Source organism: Epinephelus lanceolatus, chromosome 4, assembly GCF_041903045.1.
Source record: "Epinephelus lanceolatus isolate andai-2023 chromosome 4, ASM4190304v1, whole genome shotgun sequence".
Lineage (NCBI taxonomy): Eukaryota > Metazoa > Chordata > Actinopteri > Perciformes > Serranidae > Epinephelus > Epinephelus lanceolatus.
The window spans coordinates 15,036,607-15,058,932 of record NC_135737.1 but is presented as its reverse complement, the minus strand read 5'-3'; the positions used below and the strand labels follow the sequence as shown (position 1 = coordinate 15,058,932).

General features: G+C 41.2%; 1 protein-coding gene across 3 annotated transcripts in view; it reads left to right on the top strand.

The window, feature by feature from the left end:
- The window catches only part of nectin1b (nectin cell adhesion molecule 1b), a 186,936-nt gene that overhangs the window by 128,443 nt on the left and 36,167 nt on the right, over positions 1–22,326 (top strand). For all 3 annotated transcript variants that reach the window (XM_033632376.2, XM_078166939.1, XM_078166938.1), the window contains exon 6: positions 13,982–14,129. In XM_033632376.2, the coding sequence (XP_033488267.2) occupies positions 13,982–14,129 (148 nt within the window). The remainder of the gene's footprint in view (positions 1–13,981; positions 14,130–22,326) is intronic.

The window sequence follows — 22,326 nt, the reverse complement described above, 5'->3', positions numbered from 1 at the left end:
AGGCTTAGATATGTCAACTGTTGTGGTGTTTGACTTGATCTACTCGGTTTAGCTATTCACCTCATGTGTTCTGTTTGAGCAGTCTGTAGATTTGTTTGCCACATTTAGGCTAACATGACACAGTAACAAGCTCAAATCGTGACTAGGATTAGGATAAAACATTAAAATGGGAACATATCCTTTTAATTCCTCTTGGAATATATTATTGATACGCAAATATCAATATTTTTTCTTTAACATGCAGGCACCCAAAATGGATGGCCCTGCCAATCTGACTTACCAGCGTCATTACTTCATGACTCCTTTTATTGGTGCATCAAATGAACAAAGTGAATGGAGTTAACTAACTTGGGGTGAAGGAGAAACTCACAGGGGGAAAATGGCAGACAGTGTGGACAGCAGGCGAACATAAATCAGAGAGGCACCATCATCTTTCAAGTCAAAAGTCTGGGCCCACTTTGGCTTTTACAACACAGATGGGACAAAAAATCAGTTAAGACTATGCAATACTCAAGAACAAAATAAGGGTTAGCTTTGTACGGTACTGCTAACCACAGATATGTAGTATTTGCACGTTATGTTGAGGATGTGTTAAAACTTCCCTTAAGTTTAAACAGCACTGTGGTTAATGTATGGTTATGTTCAGACACAAAAAACACTTAGTTATGGTTAGGAAAACATCATGTTTAGGCTTAAAATACCCGCTTTTGGTTGCACAATCACAGTTGGAGAAGCTGCCAAAAAAAATAGTGGCACCATCGTCGCTGAAAATGCCACTGATTTTTTGCTAAAAACAATTGGTTTTGTTGTTTGTCTCAAACAGTGGTCTGCAACCAAGCAGCCATCCACCACCATCCCCTCCTTCTCCTGAAGACAGTCAGCTCATACACATGTAATCAGAAGCTCTCACTTGAAACGTTGATATGATACATATGAAAATTTAACATGTGTGGTTTGCAGAAATGTACAATGTGAAAATTTTCTTCTGGTGACTGGGCTGGAGCAATAAAATCAACATGCAAAGCCACTTGATTTATTATTTTCATCTTGTTGGAGAAAAGATTAACACTACCAAAACTGTAAGTTGGCCTTGTTAAGTCAGCCAATTACAGTTGTCAAATCCTGTGAAAGTGACACCATGATCCTGTGAATAGACACAGAATTCCTAAGTTTTGCCTTTGTAGAGGTATCTTTTCTTCTTCTGTTACACAGACAATGTGATGTATCACAGAATCACTGCACTGTCTTACCATCATTATGGTGCACAACATATTGCACATATTATATAGTATTGTATGGTGATTCCCACCCCATCATGATAAAGCAATAAGACACTAGATCACCTATATTTGTTTTACTAATCAACATTAAAACCACCAATCTACATGTAATTACTAGTCACTGCAATTAATTGGTGTCTACTAGATATGCTCGCTGTGTGAATGAAATATTTTTACTTTACATGTTACTTAGCTGATATGTGAACACCACTTATTTTCCTGTTTTCTTGTCCTGAGTGCACTTATGTCCTCTGAGAGACTTTCTGCACTATATTTGAATCTGAAATGAAACAAGCTTCTGAACAGATAGCAGATAATGTGAAATTATAAAAATATATAAATGGGGTGAAATAAGGGTTCTTAGTACAACATCATTAATATGTTAGATTACAGTTGGCCTATAAATCATTTGAGGAAATACGCTGCATTTCATTTCTTGTGCTGTTTCCACAGCCGTTATGAGTTCTTGTGAGGATGCTATTTTTGTTCCTAAATTGGAGATGAGACATCTGTTTGGCTTGAGGAAGACATCATTTCAGAAAACATGAATGGTTCACAGTTACATACTCATTACTTTTTGTATTCGTGTCCAAAGATTTTCATATTTTAAAGAATATCTAACTTCCAACCCAAACTTGGAGAAGTACCAGCAGACAAGTCTTGCCGTGTTGGAGGGCATGTTTGTTTACTTCTGTCCCTGCTCTCAGTTGATGAGGACAGACGTGATGGTTATCTCTGAGATGGTCATCTCTTGAGTCTTTACAAGGACTTTTGTCTGTTTTGTCTTATTTTCTGAAAGTAGGAAGAGGTCGTGGCCTTAGGACATGGTTTGTTTGTAGGTTGCAATTTACTATGCATTAGTCAATCCAGGATTTCTGTAAGGATGTTTGTAGTGACATTATTGCTGAGTACATTGTGAGTGTTGCAACCACGGGTGCAGTTTGCGTTGGTTCAGGGGGCCCACTGAACCCCCTGGTGGCCATAGTCAAAAGTGCATGTAAAGCTTTAGATATCATTTATAGTTTTTACAACACAGAGCTAATAATTACAGGCAAGCAGTCTGAAACACTGCCTCTGATTGGTCGACAGACTTAACCCAAGGCATCACGGGCGCTACGCTAGTAGAAGATAAGTGTTGGATTTATCAGAATCGATTCATTTTACAAAGTCTGGATTACAAAGCTTCTGAAAGGGATATGATCGCACCGGAGTCCTCGTTGGAACGGCATGACTGCTAGCTTCTGGGCAACAAATTGTCAGTCTCACCTGCAGCAGTTCAGGGATATTTAATGTTAGTAACATTTATTTTGTACGTGACAGCATCAACCCCAGAGTTGAGTTCTGTAGTGTCCGGTAGGTCAGATTTTTTTCTTATCAGTCCTGTTTAACACTTGGTGGTGAGACAGATGTCTGCAGCTCAGCTGGAAAAACTTACCATTTATTTTTTTATTTGCCTGATCAGTGAGACACTGCATGAGACATTTCACTTGCCGAAACATAAAGTTAACTTTCCCTGGACAAGTGTTGATGTCAGTCCTGACATTAAAGGCTGGGATCTGTATGTGGTGTACTGTCAGATTTTGCAGTTTGTACATATCTGGTGTTCTATGGTAGTTCTCGCAACACTCCATCACCCATTGGGCATATCAGTGTGGATATGAAACTGCATCTTTCAGTAAAGTTTATGATGTTTCTTTCTTTTTTTTACCCTAAACTTTACAGTTCATCTTTTACAGTTAGATAATCTCTTCAGCTACAGACTGTAATTTAGGCTGTTTATCTTGAGGCTGTGATGTTACATACCATATGGCATGTACAGTACTGCAAATAGAATAGTATAGAAAATAACAACTGTAATTAACAGCGTTCGGATGAGAAAATGTCTTACATTCTTATACAGACTAATCTTATTTTGAATTAAATATAGCTTACTGTAATGAGAATTAATTTCACCTTTGGCAATGTTAATTATCTGCTCTTCGTATATGATGAATCTGAAAATACCAAGACAGCAGAGATGTACTCAGACTGCTAACCAGCAGCTTCTGTTGACTATAGAATATGAAGGAGTGTCAGCATCGGAGTTATTCCTGGAAATCAATGATTGATTGTGATGACTGTTTGTCACCTACTTTTGATGAAACTTTTTAACATATTGTGCAATACACTTGTATGTAATCAATCACAACATTTGGGTGATTTCTAATTAAGATTTGGATAATGATTTTGAGTGATGATTAAGTTGACTTTATGTGTCTGTGCAGATGACAATAACCCTGTCAACAATTCATCTATCAGTTATAAAGAGATTCAAACTAATGTCAGCTGCATGACAAAGTATTCCTAATCACCAGGTGTTATTAGAATCTAATCTTCATCAAGAGATGCTCATTCATTATTTGACATCCAGGTAGAATAGACAGAGCATCACACCTCAGATTTGCAGTTTAACAATCTCTTACAACAAACTTTTTTACTTGAAGCATATTTAAGCAATTTTTGGATTTTTAGCATTCTCTTTATCATCTCAGGGGGCAATCACATGGCAACAGTGACCATGTTACAATGATACACTTTATTCAATTTACCTTTTGGCATACTGAAACTGAAAATGTCAAACCTGCAGAGATCGAGGCTTCTCACCGAGCAAACTGTCACAACTGAACCTGAAAACTGAATAGATGTCTTCACACTATTATAGGAAAGCTGATTCCCGTAGTCTCAGTCACTGTAGGTGTTATGTGCCTTTTTGTTAAATGGGTTAAATAGTAAAAGTACTAAAAAAGGCATGGTTTAAAAGCAAGGGTAAAGGGTAAGGGTAAATAGCACAGCTGATGACAGATACCCTGAGACAAAGACTCATGGAGAGGAAATATAATAATAACTTGTCAGACAGCAGAGAGCTTCTTCACAAATGAATATTCAAGAGTGAATTCACATTCTTGTGCTTAAATCTGGCGCTCTGCCAGTGTGTATGAAGGAATCAATGGTAATTTTCCAGCGAGTTCACAAACAGTCCAGTCCAGGAATATAAATACATTGTATTTCAGTTCTACTACGTGACCCCACAGAGGTTATTTGAATTCATTTGTGTGTGTATGGTGTCCAAGATGACACACTTGCTTAGCAGTGGGGGCAGCAAAAGGGGCTGGCCTTTGGGATGGGATCTGCAGGCTCACCAGCCCAAGTGTTGCTAAATTGAAAACCTGCTCTCGAACATATCCAGACTGACTGGGTCCGTTACTCTGTCAGCTTTTAACCAGGCAAAGGAAATTACAGCCGTGACCTCATGGCGCTTGCCAGAGAGAGACACTGAGAAGTAATTTTGCTTACACGGAGAAGAAGGTAGTAGAGGGAGGACAAGGTGGAGACGAGGGTACAGATCTGTATAAGCACTGCGGTACCTCCAGTTTAGAGCTGGGAGCAGCCATTAAATTAACATTCAACACATAGAGGAGTTCAGCTGGGGCATGAAAGGGCTCGAAAGCGAGAGAGTGCCTGCTAAAGCAGACTGGGAGCCCTATCACCAATGCTGCGTGGCCAGCTCTTTTTATGGGGCCAAAGCTAGTTTTCAGATTAGCGGTGATGCACGGCAGAGGAAACTGCAGCAGATTTACTGTACACTTCAAACCTCCCTGTCATAAAACAGCAGCCTATTTGACACTCTACTGTATATGTTACTGCTATATGTTTATATTTTTTTCTAATTAAATCCTGGAGTGAACGGGCCAGTGGGCAGAATGGATAGAAAGTTATGTAGCTTTTAAAGTAAGCTATTACATCTTGACAGCAGCTACCGGCTTCCTGAAGTTAATAAATGAGTGCAATTCACTTCCTGGAGCGATGTTGCGGTTTATTCCCCCATTAGGAGGCAGTGGTCCACCCATTCCAATCATTCTTTAATTAGAACTGTTGTTATTTAGGCTGTCACAGGAGGTAATACCTCATGACAGCGTCAGCATCAGCATGGCAGCCTGCAATCTCATATTCATTGACAGGGGCTTTGGTGCCTCTTGTCGTCGCTTCATGTACCCCGTCGGACTCAGCGGTGCACCAGACAGTTCCAGCTGATGTCTGCGTGGTTACATGGAGATCTCCAGCTTGCCTTGCTGACGTTGAGTGTCGTCTGTTTGAGCGTGGAAACATGCTAAGTGTTTTTTTTTTATTATTGAAGGCTTGTGATTACTTCCCCAGATTGTCTTAACGTACCATTGAGTCACAAAATGTTTACACAGAAATGGGAGAGGCTATAAAGTGAAACAGAATGGCTCAGCAGGTATTTACTCAGCCATGCAGTGACATTCATCCATTAGTTTACATTTGGTCTGCAAGTAGCTGTCTGGGAAAATAAAAATGTAAATAAAACAAAATAAAAAATGCTATTATGACATCGTGTTATACTCTGGCCTCAGGTGTTTCTCATCGTGGCCCAGCAGGTCCAAGACAGTTAAGTCCATAATGGGCTTGGTTTCATCTTATTAAACACATCCCATGTGTTAACAATTTGTACTTAATGAAGTGCTGCCCTCTGTGGAGCGATGTAGAACAGCAATCACAGACCATCACAATCCCCCTGCCCCCATCGCCTCCGGCCCCTATCTCTGTTTTGACACGTCGGGTCAGCAGGTGGTGCAGAGACAGACCATCAGTGTGAATCTAGGTGAAATAGGATGCAGACCTCTCCAGAGGGCAAACTACTGTGGAAAAGAGGATGACATCAGGAACACCAGCTCCCAGAGGAGACAGCTCTGGAAACATTGAACTTTAACAAGATTACCAACTCAGGGAGGGGGTGGGAGAAGGAGACGAAACAGCATGTGCCGCTTGGAGTAGGCAGCATGAAATACAGATTTATGAACTCCATTAAACCACATTTCTTTCTCTTTATTGGGGCCTGCAGCATTTACCCAACGTGGAAAAGAGGGTAGAGAAAAAATCTCCTCCAGATAAATTACTAACAGCCTGAGCACTTACTTCCACATAAGGTAGCTGTACAACTCATGAATAGAGAGCTAAAAGCAACTAGACACCTTGACTGTTTCATTCTGCTGGTCGACTGGCCACTTGTGCAAGGCGAGCTAGAAAACCAGTCACTGTGGTCTTTGGAACAGGTGGCCATCTCAGACTGGCATTGGTGGTGTGGAGCTGGCGTGGGTTAGTAGCCAGACTCTCAATCTGTCCACTTGAAAACTCCCCAGTATTGCTGGAAAGTATTATGGCCCCTGTGGAGGAGATAGCAATTACAATTTCTGATGGGAGAGAGGGAGAGCGCCAGGAGCCACATCCATTCTTGGAATATGATCAGACTTATGACTGGAACATTTTTACAAAGCGCCACTACACAATTGTCCTCTTAATACCATCAGTGTGATTTCTTATAGTTTCAGGCTTTCTATACACTTCCTTTTTACTGTCTGCTGTCAAACTGCCAGGGGTGACTATACATTTAAAGACATCATTAAGCTGTGAATTGTCTTCTCTATGCCAGTGTTTGATGAACCACACTAGGCCTCAGCAGGTAACATGGCAGCAATCTGTTAGGAAAAAAAAAAGAGGAAACCTGCTTCCATTTAAATCCTGCATTGCTGCATTCTGTGACAGATTGGATTTGGAGTGGGCAAAGCCTGCTCCAGCTGGAGACTGCTCACCCCTTGGCCTCTCACCTGAACTCTTCCTGCTCTGGTATGTGTGACTAACATGTTCTATGGGAGACTGGTAACACTAGAGCCCACATGTTTTGGCTATTGAGTACAGCTGGCACTAGAGATTACACTGTTTTCACACATTTGGATGGTCCAGACGCTGAATTGCTGTGTCACTCTGCATGTGGGTCACATTTGCTCAAAAAGGGCCACAAGCAGCAGTTCGGATGTAATCAATTTTCAGGCCACAGCTTCAGCTGATCAGTTGCTTTTGGGCCATAAAAAATGTTGCCAGATCTTCTCTAAGTAGTAACCGCCTCCCTGTTGGGAGTATGCATATGAATCTGTAGGCTTTGCCTGAGGAATGAATAAGTAATAATCACATGCAAAGCACTTATTCACTGTGTCCCCGAATCCCATGAGACCTCTGGCTGGCTGCGTGTCTGAACTCTGCAGCAAACAGAGGAACCTGCTGGGTAGAAGTTGCACTCAGCCAATGATGCCTTCTTGATGGATTGTTGGGGAAATTTGATTCTCCGTGGGCGACCAGCTGACATAAACGTAATGCCACAAAGCCTATCAAAGCTGAAGGAGGACTGTGTGCAGGCCTGTGACTGTTCTCTATGTTTGGATGTACTGTGCAGTGGAGAAAAACAACAATAGCTCATACATCTGGCGCAGCTCAATGAACTCTGGGGAGTAGATGTGACAAGACTGAAGATTGCCGCCACCTCAGAGGGAGCTGCAGCCACAAAAAGCCAAGGTCAACTCTGTCAGCTCAAATGTGCCACAGTGGTGGACTGACAGCCCTGAGAGAGCCGCTGCATGGATGGGTGCATTACACTTATTGAAAATCAATAGCAATCTTTCAGTGGCAGCTACAAGACATATTTGAACAACCTTTACTCAGTAGAGTTTAGTCAGATTTTTTGCAGGTTTTCCACTTGTAAAAAATCAAAGGAGGTCAAAAGGGTTGTTGGACTTCATACTTTATAGGTATTCTAAAGGGTTCTTGTGTTCTTATGGTTTTGGTGATGCCTGTATGGTAAGAGCTAAATGCTTTGCTTTATAGAAGTATTTCACTGCTGGAAAGATGGTGTTTTCATTAAACTGGGCTGTCGATGCAGAAGGATGCAACACTTTTGAAACTGGTGCTCTACCAGAGAAAACAGAGGACAAGGGCACATTGAGGTAGAAAACCTACAACTACCAGAGTGCACTATGCCACACCAGACTAATAAATGCACAATACAAGCTTAACCTTTTTTCCCAAGAAACAAGCACTTACAAGGTAATATCAATTAAATCAGTGAGAGTTCAGGGTTTAGACCTTAGGGTGGAGACTGGGATTGGGCTGATCTTTCCAGAAAAAGCACAGAGTCAATGGGAAAGCCCCACTTGCTGGCAGCAGAAAAAAAGAGTGGTTTTAGCAGTACTGAGTAATTTAGAAAATAATTTAATTCTTGATTAATTCATGACATACATTTTAAGGTCAGCGGCTGATATTAAAGTTTTAAAATGGTGTTTTAATTGCGCTTGGCTTGAGAGGCCACAATGTTAACTGCCCCCATTGTGGGATAGCAACAATTCAAAAGCCCAATAGCAAATTTGAGGTCATGTGAAGCTGATTGGATGTTGCCATGCTGCAATCTGATTTGCTGTTTGCCAAGTAATGCTGTCGTTATTGGCTGATAGCTGGCAGAAGTTAAAAATATTAAATGTAAAAAATATTAAACACAGCCTCTCTTCAAATATAGCATCCATTTTGGTTTTCCAGCACATGCACAGTTGGTGCCCTTGTAGTGTACCCCCAAGAAACTGGGAGTAGCTATATGGACATCTGCACAGTGCCTATGCGTACACCCTTACACGGACCCTTGTGAGTTTGTGGATGCAGAAAGAATAAATTGGGGTGTAATCTCAATGGGAAATGTGAGTTAGCACATTATGTCAGATTGCCGAATTGTGTAATTTTCTACATGCAGTATATCTGGGGTATTTCATCATATGAAAGTTGTGGTTTATTGTTTTGACCAGTTGACATGTTTGGCACCTTTCTAGGCAGTGAGTTGAGAGACGGATTTTCCTCTTCCTGCAAACAGCACGGTGATAATTTTTCTGCTGTATTATGATGACGCTGAAGGTGTAGATAATGATAGAGCTGGTGTTGGCACTGGCACTGTTGGTGGTAGTGAAAGCAGGAAGCAGAGACATGTTGCATACAGTAACTCAGTCCCCATGCTTATTACTGTTGGCAAACCACTGTTTATTCTACAACAAGGACAAAGCCCTTTCCATGTAGTACTGCCTGTTGTGTGCAGCGTGGGGGGATTTCCAAACGATTACTTTCACAGGACTAAGTCATGGGCATCAGAGAATACTAACACAACAGAAATATGAGTCTCTGCTAAAGATTAAAGCCACAGTACAGAGGCTGAGCACAATCCAGGGTTAGGCATTAGGGATGCCCGATACCAGTTTTTAAATTCGGTATGATACAGAGACTTTTTCTTATAATTCTAACAATACCAGTAGTGATCATTTCTTAAATGGGTTTTTCAAAATAATGGTCATTAAAAGAAGAAGAAAAAAAAATTGTTACACTTACACATTAATACCAAATGTATTACAAAGCAAATATGAGAACAAGTAAAAAGAAAATGCTTGTGGTGAAGTGAAGAAATATATTCTATAAATTTAAGGCTGTGTTGTTTCTAAATGATTGAAGAGGTTACTCCTGTTGCTGCACTGTGGCCCTTTCTTGTCACAAATAGTGCTTCCTGTTGTATTTTTATCTACAGGTGGGAAGTCCCCCCCCTTACCCTCCTGCCACATTATTTTTAAGCCGAATCAAAGGTCCCTATATTCCATTACTTACAGTAAAAAAGACTTTCACTCTTCACTTCCACTCATACGTTAGGTAAAATACAGAGAGGGGCCATAGAGAGAAAGATACAGCCTCCAGCAGGCACTCAATTGTGTGCATGGACTCCTTCCTGCCTGTTACTGCCTCACCAGCCCGGTAAAGCCTCGAGCATCCTCGGCAGGCTCCGGGTAGACTCTCAGCCGTCTGGCTCCTAGCAGTAATCCCCACTAACCCTGGCACCGTATTGTAAGACCTCCCCAGTTATAAAAAATAGAAATAAATCAAAAAGCGAGCCAAATTGTAGGCCTATCTGGTTCGCAATCAAACATTTCTAGCGCTGGTGTGTTTTATTTTTTCTCAGTGGCCCCTCCGCGACTCCGTAGTACACAAACATAAACCAAAAAATAAAGAATCTGAATTTAAACTCAATTTGTCTGATTTACATTTATCTCTTTCATATCATGAATGCATAGATCTATGCTTTTGATGTGATATGTCTGACAATATAGGCTACAGAGGCCCTGGACCTGCTGCACTTTTGATCACGTTTTGATCAGGAGGGACTCCACGTAGCTGCAGGGCGAGAGCAGGCAGTTCTTGACGCGGCTCAGGGGAAACGAGAGTGGCTAACAGAGCTTAGATTGGGCCCAGAAAATCCAGCCCGACCTGGCCCGAGCCTGTGCACGTTATGTCCGTGACGGGATTTTAATTATGACGGGATTTTAATTATGATTTAAACCCGTCATTTTTCAATAAGTTGGCTGTTATAATTAAGAGTATTAAACCACAATTCTTGTTATTTGAATGACAGAAATATAGGATCTTAATGAATGGCGCAACACGGAAGCATGATTATGTAATAAAACAGGTGTTTATTTTAGGATCCAGGTGGTGAAGGGCTGTGCGCGCACAATGTTCCAACAGGAGACAGTCCTCAATTCCGAAACACACCGTTCCGAACCAGCCCCACTCCGAAATTGATTTTCAATCAAGTTTGAGAATTGTATTGCGGAGTTTTGCACAGCGGCAACTGGATCTTTGCTCTCAAACCACAAAAAAATGTGATGGCACAACAGTCTCCTTCAGTACATTATTCTATGCTTTCTTTTGATTTTCACATTGGCTAGTCATCCTGTTTAATTTGTCTTCTGATTAAATCGGAACCGTTGAAACAAGTTGGAGGAAGCCTCTGCAAGTAATTGGTTGCTGGCAGACACTCTGTGCTGCAATAAAATGGTAAATCAGCAGTGCCGTGCACTGTAGAGCCAATGTGCTGCTGGTTCTGCCAGCCTGAATAGAATATAATGTCTATAGCCTTACTGTTGTGTGTACAGCCTTATAGACTGAGCTGAGTAGTGATGCGCGGGTCGACCCCTAACCTGCGGGACCCGCAAATGGAACTGCGGGTCGGGCAGCAGTGATCGTCTGGTAAATCGGTCTGTAAATGATATTTTGACATTATTATTATTATAATCATTAGGCTATTACTGTCACGGCATCCAAAGGTACTGATGCGTTGAGCAGGTGACAGTCCGCGGTCGTTTTCAAAACACACTTGTGTCACGCACTCCAGAAACTTGTTGAAACTTTAAACAATAATTTATTGTACAAAACGGGGGAAACAAACATTGACAAAAACGGTTCCATAATTCATATTAAGTAGTACAGTTGTACTATCTTACTTGGACTAATTGAATTTGAAGGTGTGTTGTTGTACTGTAGAGGGCTTGGCTTCTGTAGAGGGTAGCTCTCGCTTTTGTGATAACATTATCCCAGCTCAGCATTATCATATACAGCGGTGGAGTAATGTTGCATTTTGCTACTTCATCTACACTTGTAACAGTAACATTTAGCTAAAACATTTTGCCAGAGCAATGATACAGTATATGTAATGATTGGTGATGATAAGGGTGTTTTAATGTACAACTCATGTACTGATAATGAAAGCTTTAATTTTTGATGATTCTCCAGCCCTATAAGAAGCAGACAAAGCACTCAGAGTGCATGCCAGATGGCTCACCCTACCTTTATGTGTTAGGAGGTGACAGTCTAAATCCTGTGTGCAGAGTGCCTAGGGCTCCACAATAGGGAAATTGCATTCTGATCCAGTCCACTCCTCTGTGTGCTAGTGTTATACAACAGACTATTGTGTCTGGCATTTGCATTAGGGCCATGAAATTCAGCCCACTGGCTTTCACTATGTAGCGCGATGAGACAACAGTAGGAGTTCTAGCTTATCTGTTGCCATGCTACAGCAAGATCACATTCATGCCAGCTCTTCAAAGCTACTCCACAGCCTTTTTTATTGAAATGCATCACAAGAAAGAAGTGTATGTGGTCACAAGAAAACCTATTTACTTTCCTTTGGTGTGTAGATTTGACACGATGTGACTTTTAAGTACCAGAAGACAGAAAATTAAAGCTGCGGTAACAAGTGCAACGTGACACGACAACCTGATGGACATGATATGTAAGCGCTGACTTTGAGGCAGCGGGTGTTGGGTACAAGGTGGGGTAATGTGGCTGCTATTGTGTGGCCGCATGTGAAGTAGTCCTCTGTGTATCCATCATTATGGGCGGTGAATCAAGCAAGCAGGCAGGGGCTGTTGAGAAGAGGCCCCCTGGGAGTGAGGCCTTGTCCTGTCACTACCAGGAGGGATGGCCAGATAATAATGGAGACATCATGAGGGCAGGAGATAGGCTTTCCTTTTCAAAGTGGAAGATGGGTAGAATTTGCAGTGTCCCATCACAACAGGCTCACAGCCACTGATTGGTCCCTGGCCTGTCTTAAAAAGGACAGCTTTAACTGCTCCTGTTGAAGAAAACAGATGCCAGTGCTGTTTGCCTTCAAAAAAATAGCTCCATTATGCTTCTAAAAAGAGATGACTGTCCTATTTTAGTATTACCTGACATCAGTTGGGACACAGTAGAAGAGGTTCACATGGGAACTGCAGTAATTTAGCTTTTTATCTATGTGACAACAGATGAATTACATCCTGATACATTCTGATCTCATACAGGATGATTCATTGTTGATATCAAATGTAAAAGCATAAAATCAGCAGGGCCCTAAGCAACGAAGTGGCAGTGATTTCAAAGCATGTCCCATTTCTTGCAATGTATCGAGCTAAAACAATTATATGCTGGCATCAAAAAGTATTTATTTTCCAATATTTCCTCTAGCTTCAGATGTTCTCTCTGGCGCTGGTCGCAGATTGCTTTTGACAGTCACTTCAAAAACTCTCAGAGACACTTACAGAGATTGGCTCTCAAAGATATTTCCAAAAATTAAGTTTTAAAAAAATGATCATAGCCTGGTGAGGCTCTTAAAAAAATAGGTTACATCAGTGTCTTAAATTTTTGCTTCCCACTGCTATCCCTGTGCCTTTTTAAAAGTTAATAGCCTTGGCTTGAGAGGTGAGTGGACTATTGAACACAGAGCACAGAGGGTATCATCAACAATCTGAAATGTTTACTGTGTTAGACCTGTCATTGCGTTTCAGCTCAAAGTTGTGAACTAACTTTCCCATGTTTTGCTTTCAACAGAATTAGGGTTTCTTTTAAAAACTTTGGAAACCACACACAGTCTTTCTGCAATGCTTAAAATATATTTTGCATTCATTACCCCCTGCTGGCAAGGACTTTAAAATATAATAGCTTTGTCGTGCTCTTAAGAGTGCATTTGGGTTTGCTGTCAAATCCAAGCCAATTTGGGCTCATTTGGAACAGTTGACGGAGAACGCATTAGAAATTCAGCAGCAGCTGCTGAGTGACCACAACTGTGTGGTATTCATGCAGTGCCAGGGTGAGCAGGACAATGGTCTCATCCTGAAATATGTCTCTGAATAAAGCATTTGGGTGTGTTTTATGACAGAAAGCCTCGAGCCTGACAAATGCCATGTCAAATGGCTTGTGAAGATTTTTGTTTTACAATAGTCTATTGTTTTCTCCTTCTTTTTTGGCTGCTTTCGGTTTGAAATATTTTCAACCAATTGCTGAAGTATGTCCAGATTTTTTGCGATTTATTGCTCTCCTGCCATAGACTTGGAAAATGTTGTGTCATGGAGATGTAACATGTGTTTGTTTGTCCTCACCGCTGTTAGATTTTTTTTTTTTTTCCAAGTTCAACCCAGCAGCATCAATTACTCAAAGAGCACCTATCCTGACACTGTTATTTCTCCTCTTGTCTGCAGAGAAGCCGATGGCGCAGGGTCCCCCAGGTGGTGTTATCGGGATCCTTGGAGGTGTCGTTGCCATTGGACTCATCATTGGCGTGGCTGTTACTGTTTTCATGGTCCATCGGCGGCAGCAGAAGACCCGCACTGAGACAGATAATGACCTGTGAGTACCAAGCCTCTGCCAGAGAATATTGTAGGGGGTTGGACAGGTGGTAAGATTAGGTGTGCACTCTTGTCAGCCCAAGAGAGAGAAACACTTTGAAATGGACAAAACACTTTTTTGGGAGAGTTAATGTGTTCAGAGACAGACGAACACACTGCAGACATGTCTCTGTCTCCTTGTCTTAATTCTGAAAGCTAATAATCTCCTTCCTCATAGGTCACTTTATAAAAAATAATTTAATTACACCCAGACTTTTAAAAAGTTTATTGTTGTTTACTATTGCAGATGCAATCGATGATTATCATTGAAGCGGCACTTATTAAGTAGTTGCTTGATTGCAATGTGGGCTGTAGTGAGCCCAGTTCCCATTAAAATACTATTGTTTTAATCAGGACTGATTGCAGGAGCATGTGCTGCAGTGTCTTCTTGGGAAAGCCTCACCTCTGTTGGATTGTTACGATATCATCAGGAAGTAAAGGAGATTTTCCCTGAGATTCTGAGTAGGCAGCAGGTCCAGAGGTTAGGCTGTGTCTTAATGTTATTTGGAGAAAGTGTTGTGGAGTTACGAAAATGTATTTTATTTGAAACAGCAACTAGCAGTTCAAAGATTTGATGATTGGCTTTGGAAACATGTAAACCTAAAATCCCATGCAGCTCAGCACAGAAAGATGATGAAAATAGGATTCAAATATTGATCTACTTCCACAAACCTGACACCGTGGTGGTAGTTAAAGTCTGAACCCTGCAAAGGCAATGTTTGTAGGTCACTTAAATTGAATTCAGAAAGAAAATAAGACTTCTGTGGTTGCATCAATTAAGCCAGTCAGACCGCTGTTAAAGATAGATTTAAGAATCCTGTATCTCTCCGGCTTTATTTACTTCTGCTTTCCCTCCTCCGGCCAACCAGGTAATTTTGTTCTGCTTGCAAACCAGGGGCCATGACAATTTTGAACATTGCCAGCTGCTGCCCATACACAGAGGGGAAAACAGAAGTTGCAGAGGATGCAGCTGAGAGAACAACAAGCAACAGAGCTTTGTGAATCTAAAATATCTTCATGTGTTATACCGAACGTGATAAAAGTCCCTGCCATCTGTTTTGGAAGAATTGTAAGAAATCTGTTGTCGACAAAGCAGGAAACAAGCTTTCGAGCTGAATTTTGCTAATTGCCTTTGTCTAAAACACCTGGTTGCCAGGGTTTCCATGAAGCTCTTGGCTATACTGGATAGACAAGATGCAAACCATATTCCCATGGGAAATGGTGCTGCTGTGTGCAGGGGTTGGCTATCTCTCTCTCTGGGAATATTACCAAAACAACTGAGGTTGGGGGTGTGCAGAATCTGGCTGAGGGTGCACATGAGCCTTTAATCAACTTGCATGATGAGATTACAGTGCTTATTTTAGAGGTCCCCCTCCAGAATCTTGTAATTGATTTGATATTCAAAGCAGTGATGCTAACATCAAGCGCTGACAAGACGCTCTGCCAGGTTTTCTGGCCTCCACGACTCCTCCTGCTGCTCGCCTCAACGCTTGGCGACTGCTTCAGTCCACCGCCGAGCCCATGGAGACCCAGATAGCAAACTGCCTCTACCTCTCAGGAATGCTTTTTAAGACAAATGAAGCACACAGACTCTTACCTCTCCCATTTCTTTCTGTCTCTTTCTCCCTCCCTGCTAATCTATCTTTCTCTCTCACTCTGATGCCAAAGTAACTACTCTCTGTTTCCCACTCCCCTCCCTCAGCATTGCTGTTGCTGCTGTTGCTGATAGTTGTGTGACACAGGCTCCAGAGAAGCCAGAGTCCCCCACAAGGAAAGTAGAGGCACCTGACCCCAGTCTATCCCCCGCTGAACCCTGTCCTCCTGGATCCTCTATTCTGTTGCCTGCATGTAATGGTGGCTTACAAGTGACATACTTGAGCACACCATTGTGAGTGCTTGAAAGCAGCAAACGTTCATCGACACGATCATTTACTAGACATTCACACTGGACTTGACACCTGCAAAAGAAAAAAACTCAAACTTGGAGTTGAAGGAATTTCTATTTTTCGTTTGAGAACACTCAACAAATTGAGATGTTTGAAGTGAAATTAAAACATCTCCATTTGGTGCGTGACCGAAAAAAGAAGAAACATCCAGCTCGATAAACAACTATGAATGGAAATTAAACTTGATGAAAACAGTGCCAAGATAAATCAAACTTAAGTAAAAGTCTTAAGATAAAATACCCAGCTCCACTTGGAGTTTATCAGATCGAAGGAGCTTGGACAGAACACAACACTTTTTGACGAGATTGAACATTCATATCAAATTGTTAATCAGAGGGAAATCTGTTAGCTTATAGCGGCTTTGTTTTACATAAGCTAAAAACTCTGATAATGTCTTTGGGAAACGACCACATTGTGCAACCTCCCTCCTCTGCCTCCTGCTCTCTTCCCCTCCTTTTGTGTGCATGATTGTCGTCAAATATGCATGACAAGAGTTATAGTCGTGTCAGTGCTGTGTAGCTGTTGTTATTGTTTCCTACTTGTAGCTCGGCATGTAATGCTTAATGTAGTGAGATGTGATACAAAGCTTTAATTGTCCAGATGAATATTTGTGTCCATTTTCCTGTGGCATGTCATCAAACATGTTCAGTGTCTTATGAAGAAACTGTTTACTTTTTTTTTTTTTTTTGAAATGTCTAACTATGTGAATGCAGATAAGTTGCAAGTGAATGTGCGGGGTTTATTTAAATGTAGAGAATCACTGCGAGAGATTCATAGTTTTATATGAGTGTCTGATGTCAGGGTAAAGGGGAAGCATTTAGCCAGACTGTTTAATTCTGCATGTTGATGAGACGTTAATCAAGCCTGGGCATTTGATAACATGCCTGACTGCACCGCCAGTCACGCCTCTGTTTGCCCTCACAAAGCAGCACATGATATGACTCAAAATTGGTCAATCCTAATAAATCACTGGCCCTTCAGAGGGCTGCACTGGCACAATAGTCAACTGATTATCAAAATAGATGGGCATTGTCAAAAGCGATGTTCTCAGAATAATGTGTTCATCGCTCTGTCTTTTGCCCGAGCATGATGTATGACCTCCAAAATGCCGAAAAGCACCGCCAGTCGTGGCACTGCTAGGCTGCAAAATGAATGCACTCGCTAGTGTTCCTGACGTGCAGCTGGTGTTGACACAGTTGCAAATACTCGCTGGTGTAAATCACTTTGATGCCAACTTTCTGGCTGTGTTTACTACAATATCTGAAAAGAATCACATGCAGAATGTTAAAAGGATGATGAATTTTAAACGGGATGTCACTGTCACCAAACGACATCAACTCTGTTTTTTCAACATAGATACAAATACTTCCACCTCAGCGGCTGGAAATGGTTTGTTCCGGACTGAAATGTAGCACCATTGTGATTTTGGAGGACACTTGAGATTACTGATAGACTCTACAATGAAAAAGTCAAGGTGAAAAAAATGGGATGTTGAAGCTATAAAAATAGATGTCAGGTTTTAGGCCCAGACACACCAAACTGACATCAAGGAACATGTGGTGACGGAGGCTGACTGTTGTGTCACCTCACATTGCCTGTGTGTCAGCCAAAAAGTTATACATCAACACACCATAAAGGCTACAACCAACGGCCAACTAGCACATATGTTCTGCACCTGTGTGAGAGGAAATAACTCTGCATACCAGCAGGCAGCATTTGTCTGTACTAATAATTCAAGTTAGCCGGTTAGCATATTAACAATACAACCTGATGCTGAAGCATATTTACCGTGCCCTAGTGAACGATACCACATACAATTACCACCTGTTTCTGCTAAAGAGCTCAGTGGCTAAAAACAATAATCCTACCTCATATAACAAGTTTGTTTTGATTTCACACCCTCTTGACTTTAGCAGTTAGCTGTTTCCTCACCTCCGCTTCTCGTTACACCACAAAAACTACCGTAACTGATGATCACCGACGGCCAACAGTCAGCTGTCAGCTTGGTGTGTCGGGGCCTTTAGAAGCACAATTTGAAGATGATACTGGGAAAAGGGATTCATAGAGATATTTATACTTGTGTATACCCTTTGATTTATAAATCGGTTACCAGTGCTTTTCACCATTGCTGTGTGGAGACCTTTAAAATGTGATAACTCAATGTTGGACACCTTCTAGCTTTAAGCTGTAACCAAAGTAGGATTGTCTTTCTTGTCTTTCTGAGTCATTCAACATGGACTGTTACTGTACTGGTGTGAATTCGAATCACTCACTGTTGTTGTTCATGAGTAAAAAATGGTGCTTGGTTTCTCTGTACAGAATGTTATCCATGCAGTGCAACTGTCTATAACAAGTACCTTTATTTTCATGTTATTTTTGTATAGCAGTGTATGTCATCTAGCATCGATGCCTAAGGTGTTGAAAAAGGTTTGGAAACTGGCCGTGTGTGTATACTTGTAAAGTTAAATGTTCTAAAAGGCAAAACCTTCCACCAACAACAGAAATAATTTTTGATAAACATGTCAAAGAACAAATACAGAAGTCATTTTGTTTTATTCTTGTTTTTATTCTTTCTTCTCTTGTGAGAAAAGAAAAAAAAAAAGCTGAGCTCTGCAGGGTGATTGTTGTCCGCCTTTTGAAAAGATCGGAGCCAGACAAAGCATGAAAGTAATTGCCTCCTAAAGATCAAATCACATTTATCCCGTCTTGCAATTAAAAGTATCATTAGCATTTAAATTGCCAAATAAGATTGTGATCAACAGAAATCAATGAGAGCACTGAGGATCAGCTCAAACACTTCACATTGTTTTCCGCAAGCGGGGCTGTGGTCATATGGCGGCTCTTTAATCCAAATGCTTCTGGGGATGCAACACTTCACTTTCTCTCACATGCAGCAGACAGCGAGGAGGGTTTTCTAACTGTCACACTGAGGGACATCTTAACTCTGATTATCTGCAGCTCAAAAACTGCCTCATTGTTGCAAAAATTCCGAATAGAAAGGTCACTTTTTTTGTGAGTGCATTGTAAAAGTCATTTTCTTTGCTGTAAATCTTCCCTCACAGATTACTCTTCTCAGTTTAAGGATTAGTTTGTTTTCTCCTCGCTATCCCCCTTAAATCTCCCCTTAAGCTGCCCTGAGCCTTTTGTAGCCAACAGAGCGAGAAGGAGCGAGGTCTTCCAGGTGGATGTCTGAGTAGGAAACACTGCAAACTTGAATGTAGCTTATGTTTCCCTGCCCGGTGCTTTCTGCTCCCCACAGGCTTGTGGTGGTTGTCAGCTTTCATTAGTGTCTGTGTCTCACAAAGCCAACGCCCACATGCTGCCTGCATCACATTCAGCTCTGAGGAAGCCTGTGTGTAATCACACAGCTGAGATGCACATGAGGTGGTCAAGCTGAGATGAGCATTATCGTGCTACATCTGACTAATGACGGATCGGGCAAGCATTAAGTGCAAACCGCAGAATTGGTTAGATTGTAATGCACTGGGTTTGGGAGGGGGTGTGCACAATATTATACACAAATCTGAAGTGCTGAATATTTTACTCACCATATGGCAAAGTATACATCATGGCAGAAGCAACCTTAATAAATATTTAATGTTACACAGCCTATCTAACCCTTACTTTTGCCCTTATTCTTAATTACTCTTTATTTCAGTTGATTTTATCTTCGTTTTAACTTTGTACTTAAAGTTAAAACTATCCTTTTATTCTCAGTGGTAATTTCGGTCAGTCAAAAGGTTACATCTCTGCAGTTGGTTGCTCAGAAATGTTACAACAAAAAAAAGGCTGCATATATTAATCAACAGCATTCGCAAGAAGAGAGAAGAAAGGGAAAAAATATATATATATATTTAACATCAAAGGCTAATCTTCTTTAGCTTGAAAGCGAGCACTGAGTGGGAAAGAAGTCATTAAATTATTTAGCTGGCGCTTGCTGTTGTACAGTATTACTGTATTGTGAAGAAAAAATGCATTCACCTGTGAAACAAATATTCCCTGAGTGATCCCACAGCTGACACTGTGAAGGTTTTTCTAATGAATTATTCAAACAATAAACACTTACAATCAAACTTCAGTTAGTTTGTCAAGTGCATTTGAGTTTATCCTGCAAAACTAGATTCTCAGTTTGCACTTGTAGCTCATTCTGTGTCCAAATGCTACATGCTAATTCAAAGCTAGATTTGCACATGTAGGGAGTGTGCTCACACTGGTTAAATGGCAAAATGAAAATACTCTAAGATGTCCACTTAAAGTTGCGTAATTTTCAGTGCTGTGTCGAACTTTTATTCCCCCTGTTAATCACTGCACAGGAAATTGAGAAGCTGCTCACAGCTGGGAAACATAATGAGGACAATATTCAAGTTCAGGATCATCTTAAAAAAATGCTTACCTTTCTCTTTGGGCTGTTTGTCATGGTTTTAGTCATCCTTCCAGTAAAACCTAGTTTTCTGCTGAAATGTAATGATCGCGCAACATCATTAAAACATTAGATGGGGCAAAAAACCCAAGCCAAACTTATTGTTAGGAAGGAGAATAGTAAAATGATATACCAAACTGTCCTTTGTAAACATTCATTGCAGTTTACATATTGACTTCCTGGTTCAGTTTTCTGCTCACACACAGATATTTATATCACTTTAGGTTCTGCCTCCAAGTTAAAGGTCCAGTGTGTATGATTTGGGAGGATATATTAGTAGAAAGTGAACATAATATTCATATCTATGTTTTCATGAATGTTTTAATAGTGCCCTAGAGTAGACAAACCAAACAGTGGCTCACCTCGGCCACCAAAGTTCTCCTACATGCTTGGCCCATGGGAGAATTTTCAGTTGGTTACAATCTGCAACCTCACCACTAGATGCCACTAAACCCTACACCCTAGACCATCAAAGTGGTTTGGTTAAACTTTTGACTTGTGTAATACCTACTACTAGGGTGACCATATTTTGATTTCCAAAAAAGAGGACACTCGGCCGGCCACAACATAGCCTACTTAAATGATACTCGCAGTTTACTCAAAGATGCCTTATAATTTTAATATATTTAAAATTTGTATGTATGGATAGAAAATTCAGTTATATTACAAAATAATATCTCTCAAAGACAGAAATTCAGATAGGCCCCAATAGGGACACATACACGCACTAGAGTGTGGCGATCTCAGCCCGACGGGTCGGCCGGGTTTGGTCAAAAATGTAGCTATAAATTGTATTCGGGCTCGGGTCGGATTCGGTCAGCTTTCAGTGAAAATGTAGTGTAAAAATAAATAAGGTCCTATTGTCTGTCCTGTTTATTGCTTGGGCACTGTTATTTACGTGACAACACCTGAACATAACACAGACAGACACACATTGGCTGTTTGTTTCTACCTCTCTCCTCGCTGGAAGTCTCGGACCTCCAGCCGCCCGCCTCCGCCTTGATTAAACGCTGAAAATAAAATAAAAGAGGGAGACAGGTTTTTCCTATTTTATCTTATTTTGTTATATGTCTCCCTCTCTTCTCGCTAGAAGCGTCGGACCTCCCGCCTCCCGCTCCCGTCTCAAACACAGAGGTCTCCCTCTCCGCAGCTGAGCACCCACGGCGCACGCCCGGCCTGTTAAATACCCTGTAACCATAACAACTGTGTGACACAAACTCAGTGCTTTGGTCATTAAATAATGTCGGGCTCGGTTCGGGTCCGGACAGAATTGCTACTTGTCAAATACCACCTTTTTGTCAGTGATTTTGTCGTCAGAGAGCAAAAAATAGAGGCAGCTTTTGCAGTATTATGGTGCGCACCAGGCAGCGACTATTTCTGGCGCCACCAGCCAGAACTGAGCTTGTCAAATACCACTGCTTTGTCAGTGATTGTCAGTGTCAGTCACAGATGCACTGAGATATTATTCACGGCAGTATGATGCACACTGGGCGGTGCTATTTCGGACGCCACCACAAACTACTGTAGTACAAAGGGCGAGAACCAGACCGAGAGCTTGCTGTCCATTTCCCGTGTGAAACTTACTTATTCAGGCCAAACCATGGTATTTCTTTTTCTAAATGTAACCACAATCTTATGCAGTCTAAACCTAACTATGGACGTCTGTTGCCTGAAGTTAAGTGTTAAGTTTTACCTGTGTATTAAGTTTATTTTGAAAAAGACTGTGTGTATGTAACGAGCAGAAACTGAACATTTCCTGTAAAAACGAAAATGTATTTAGACACAATGCATGT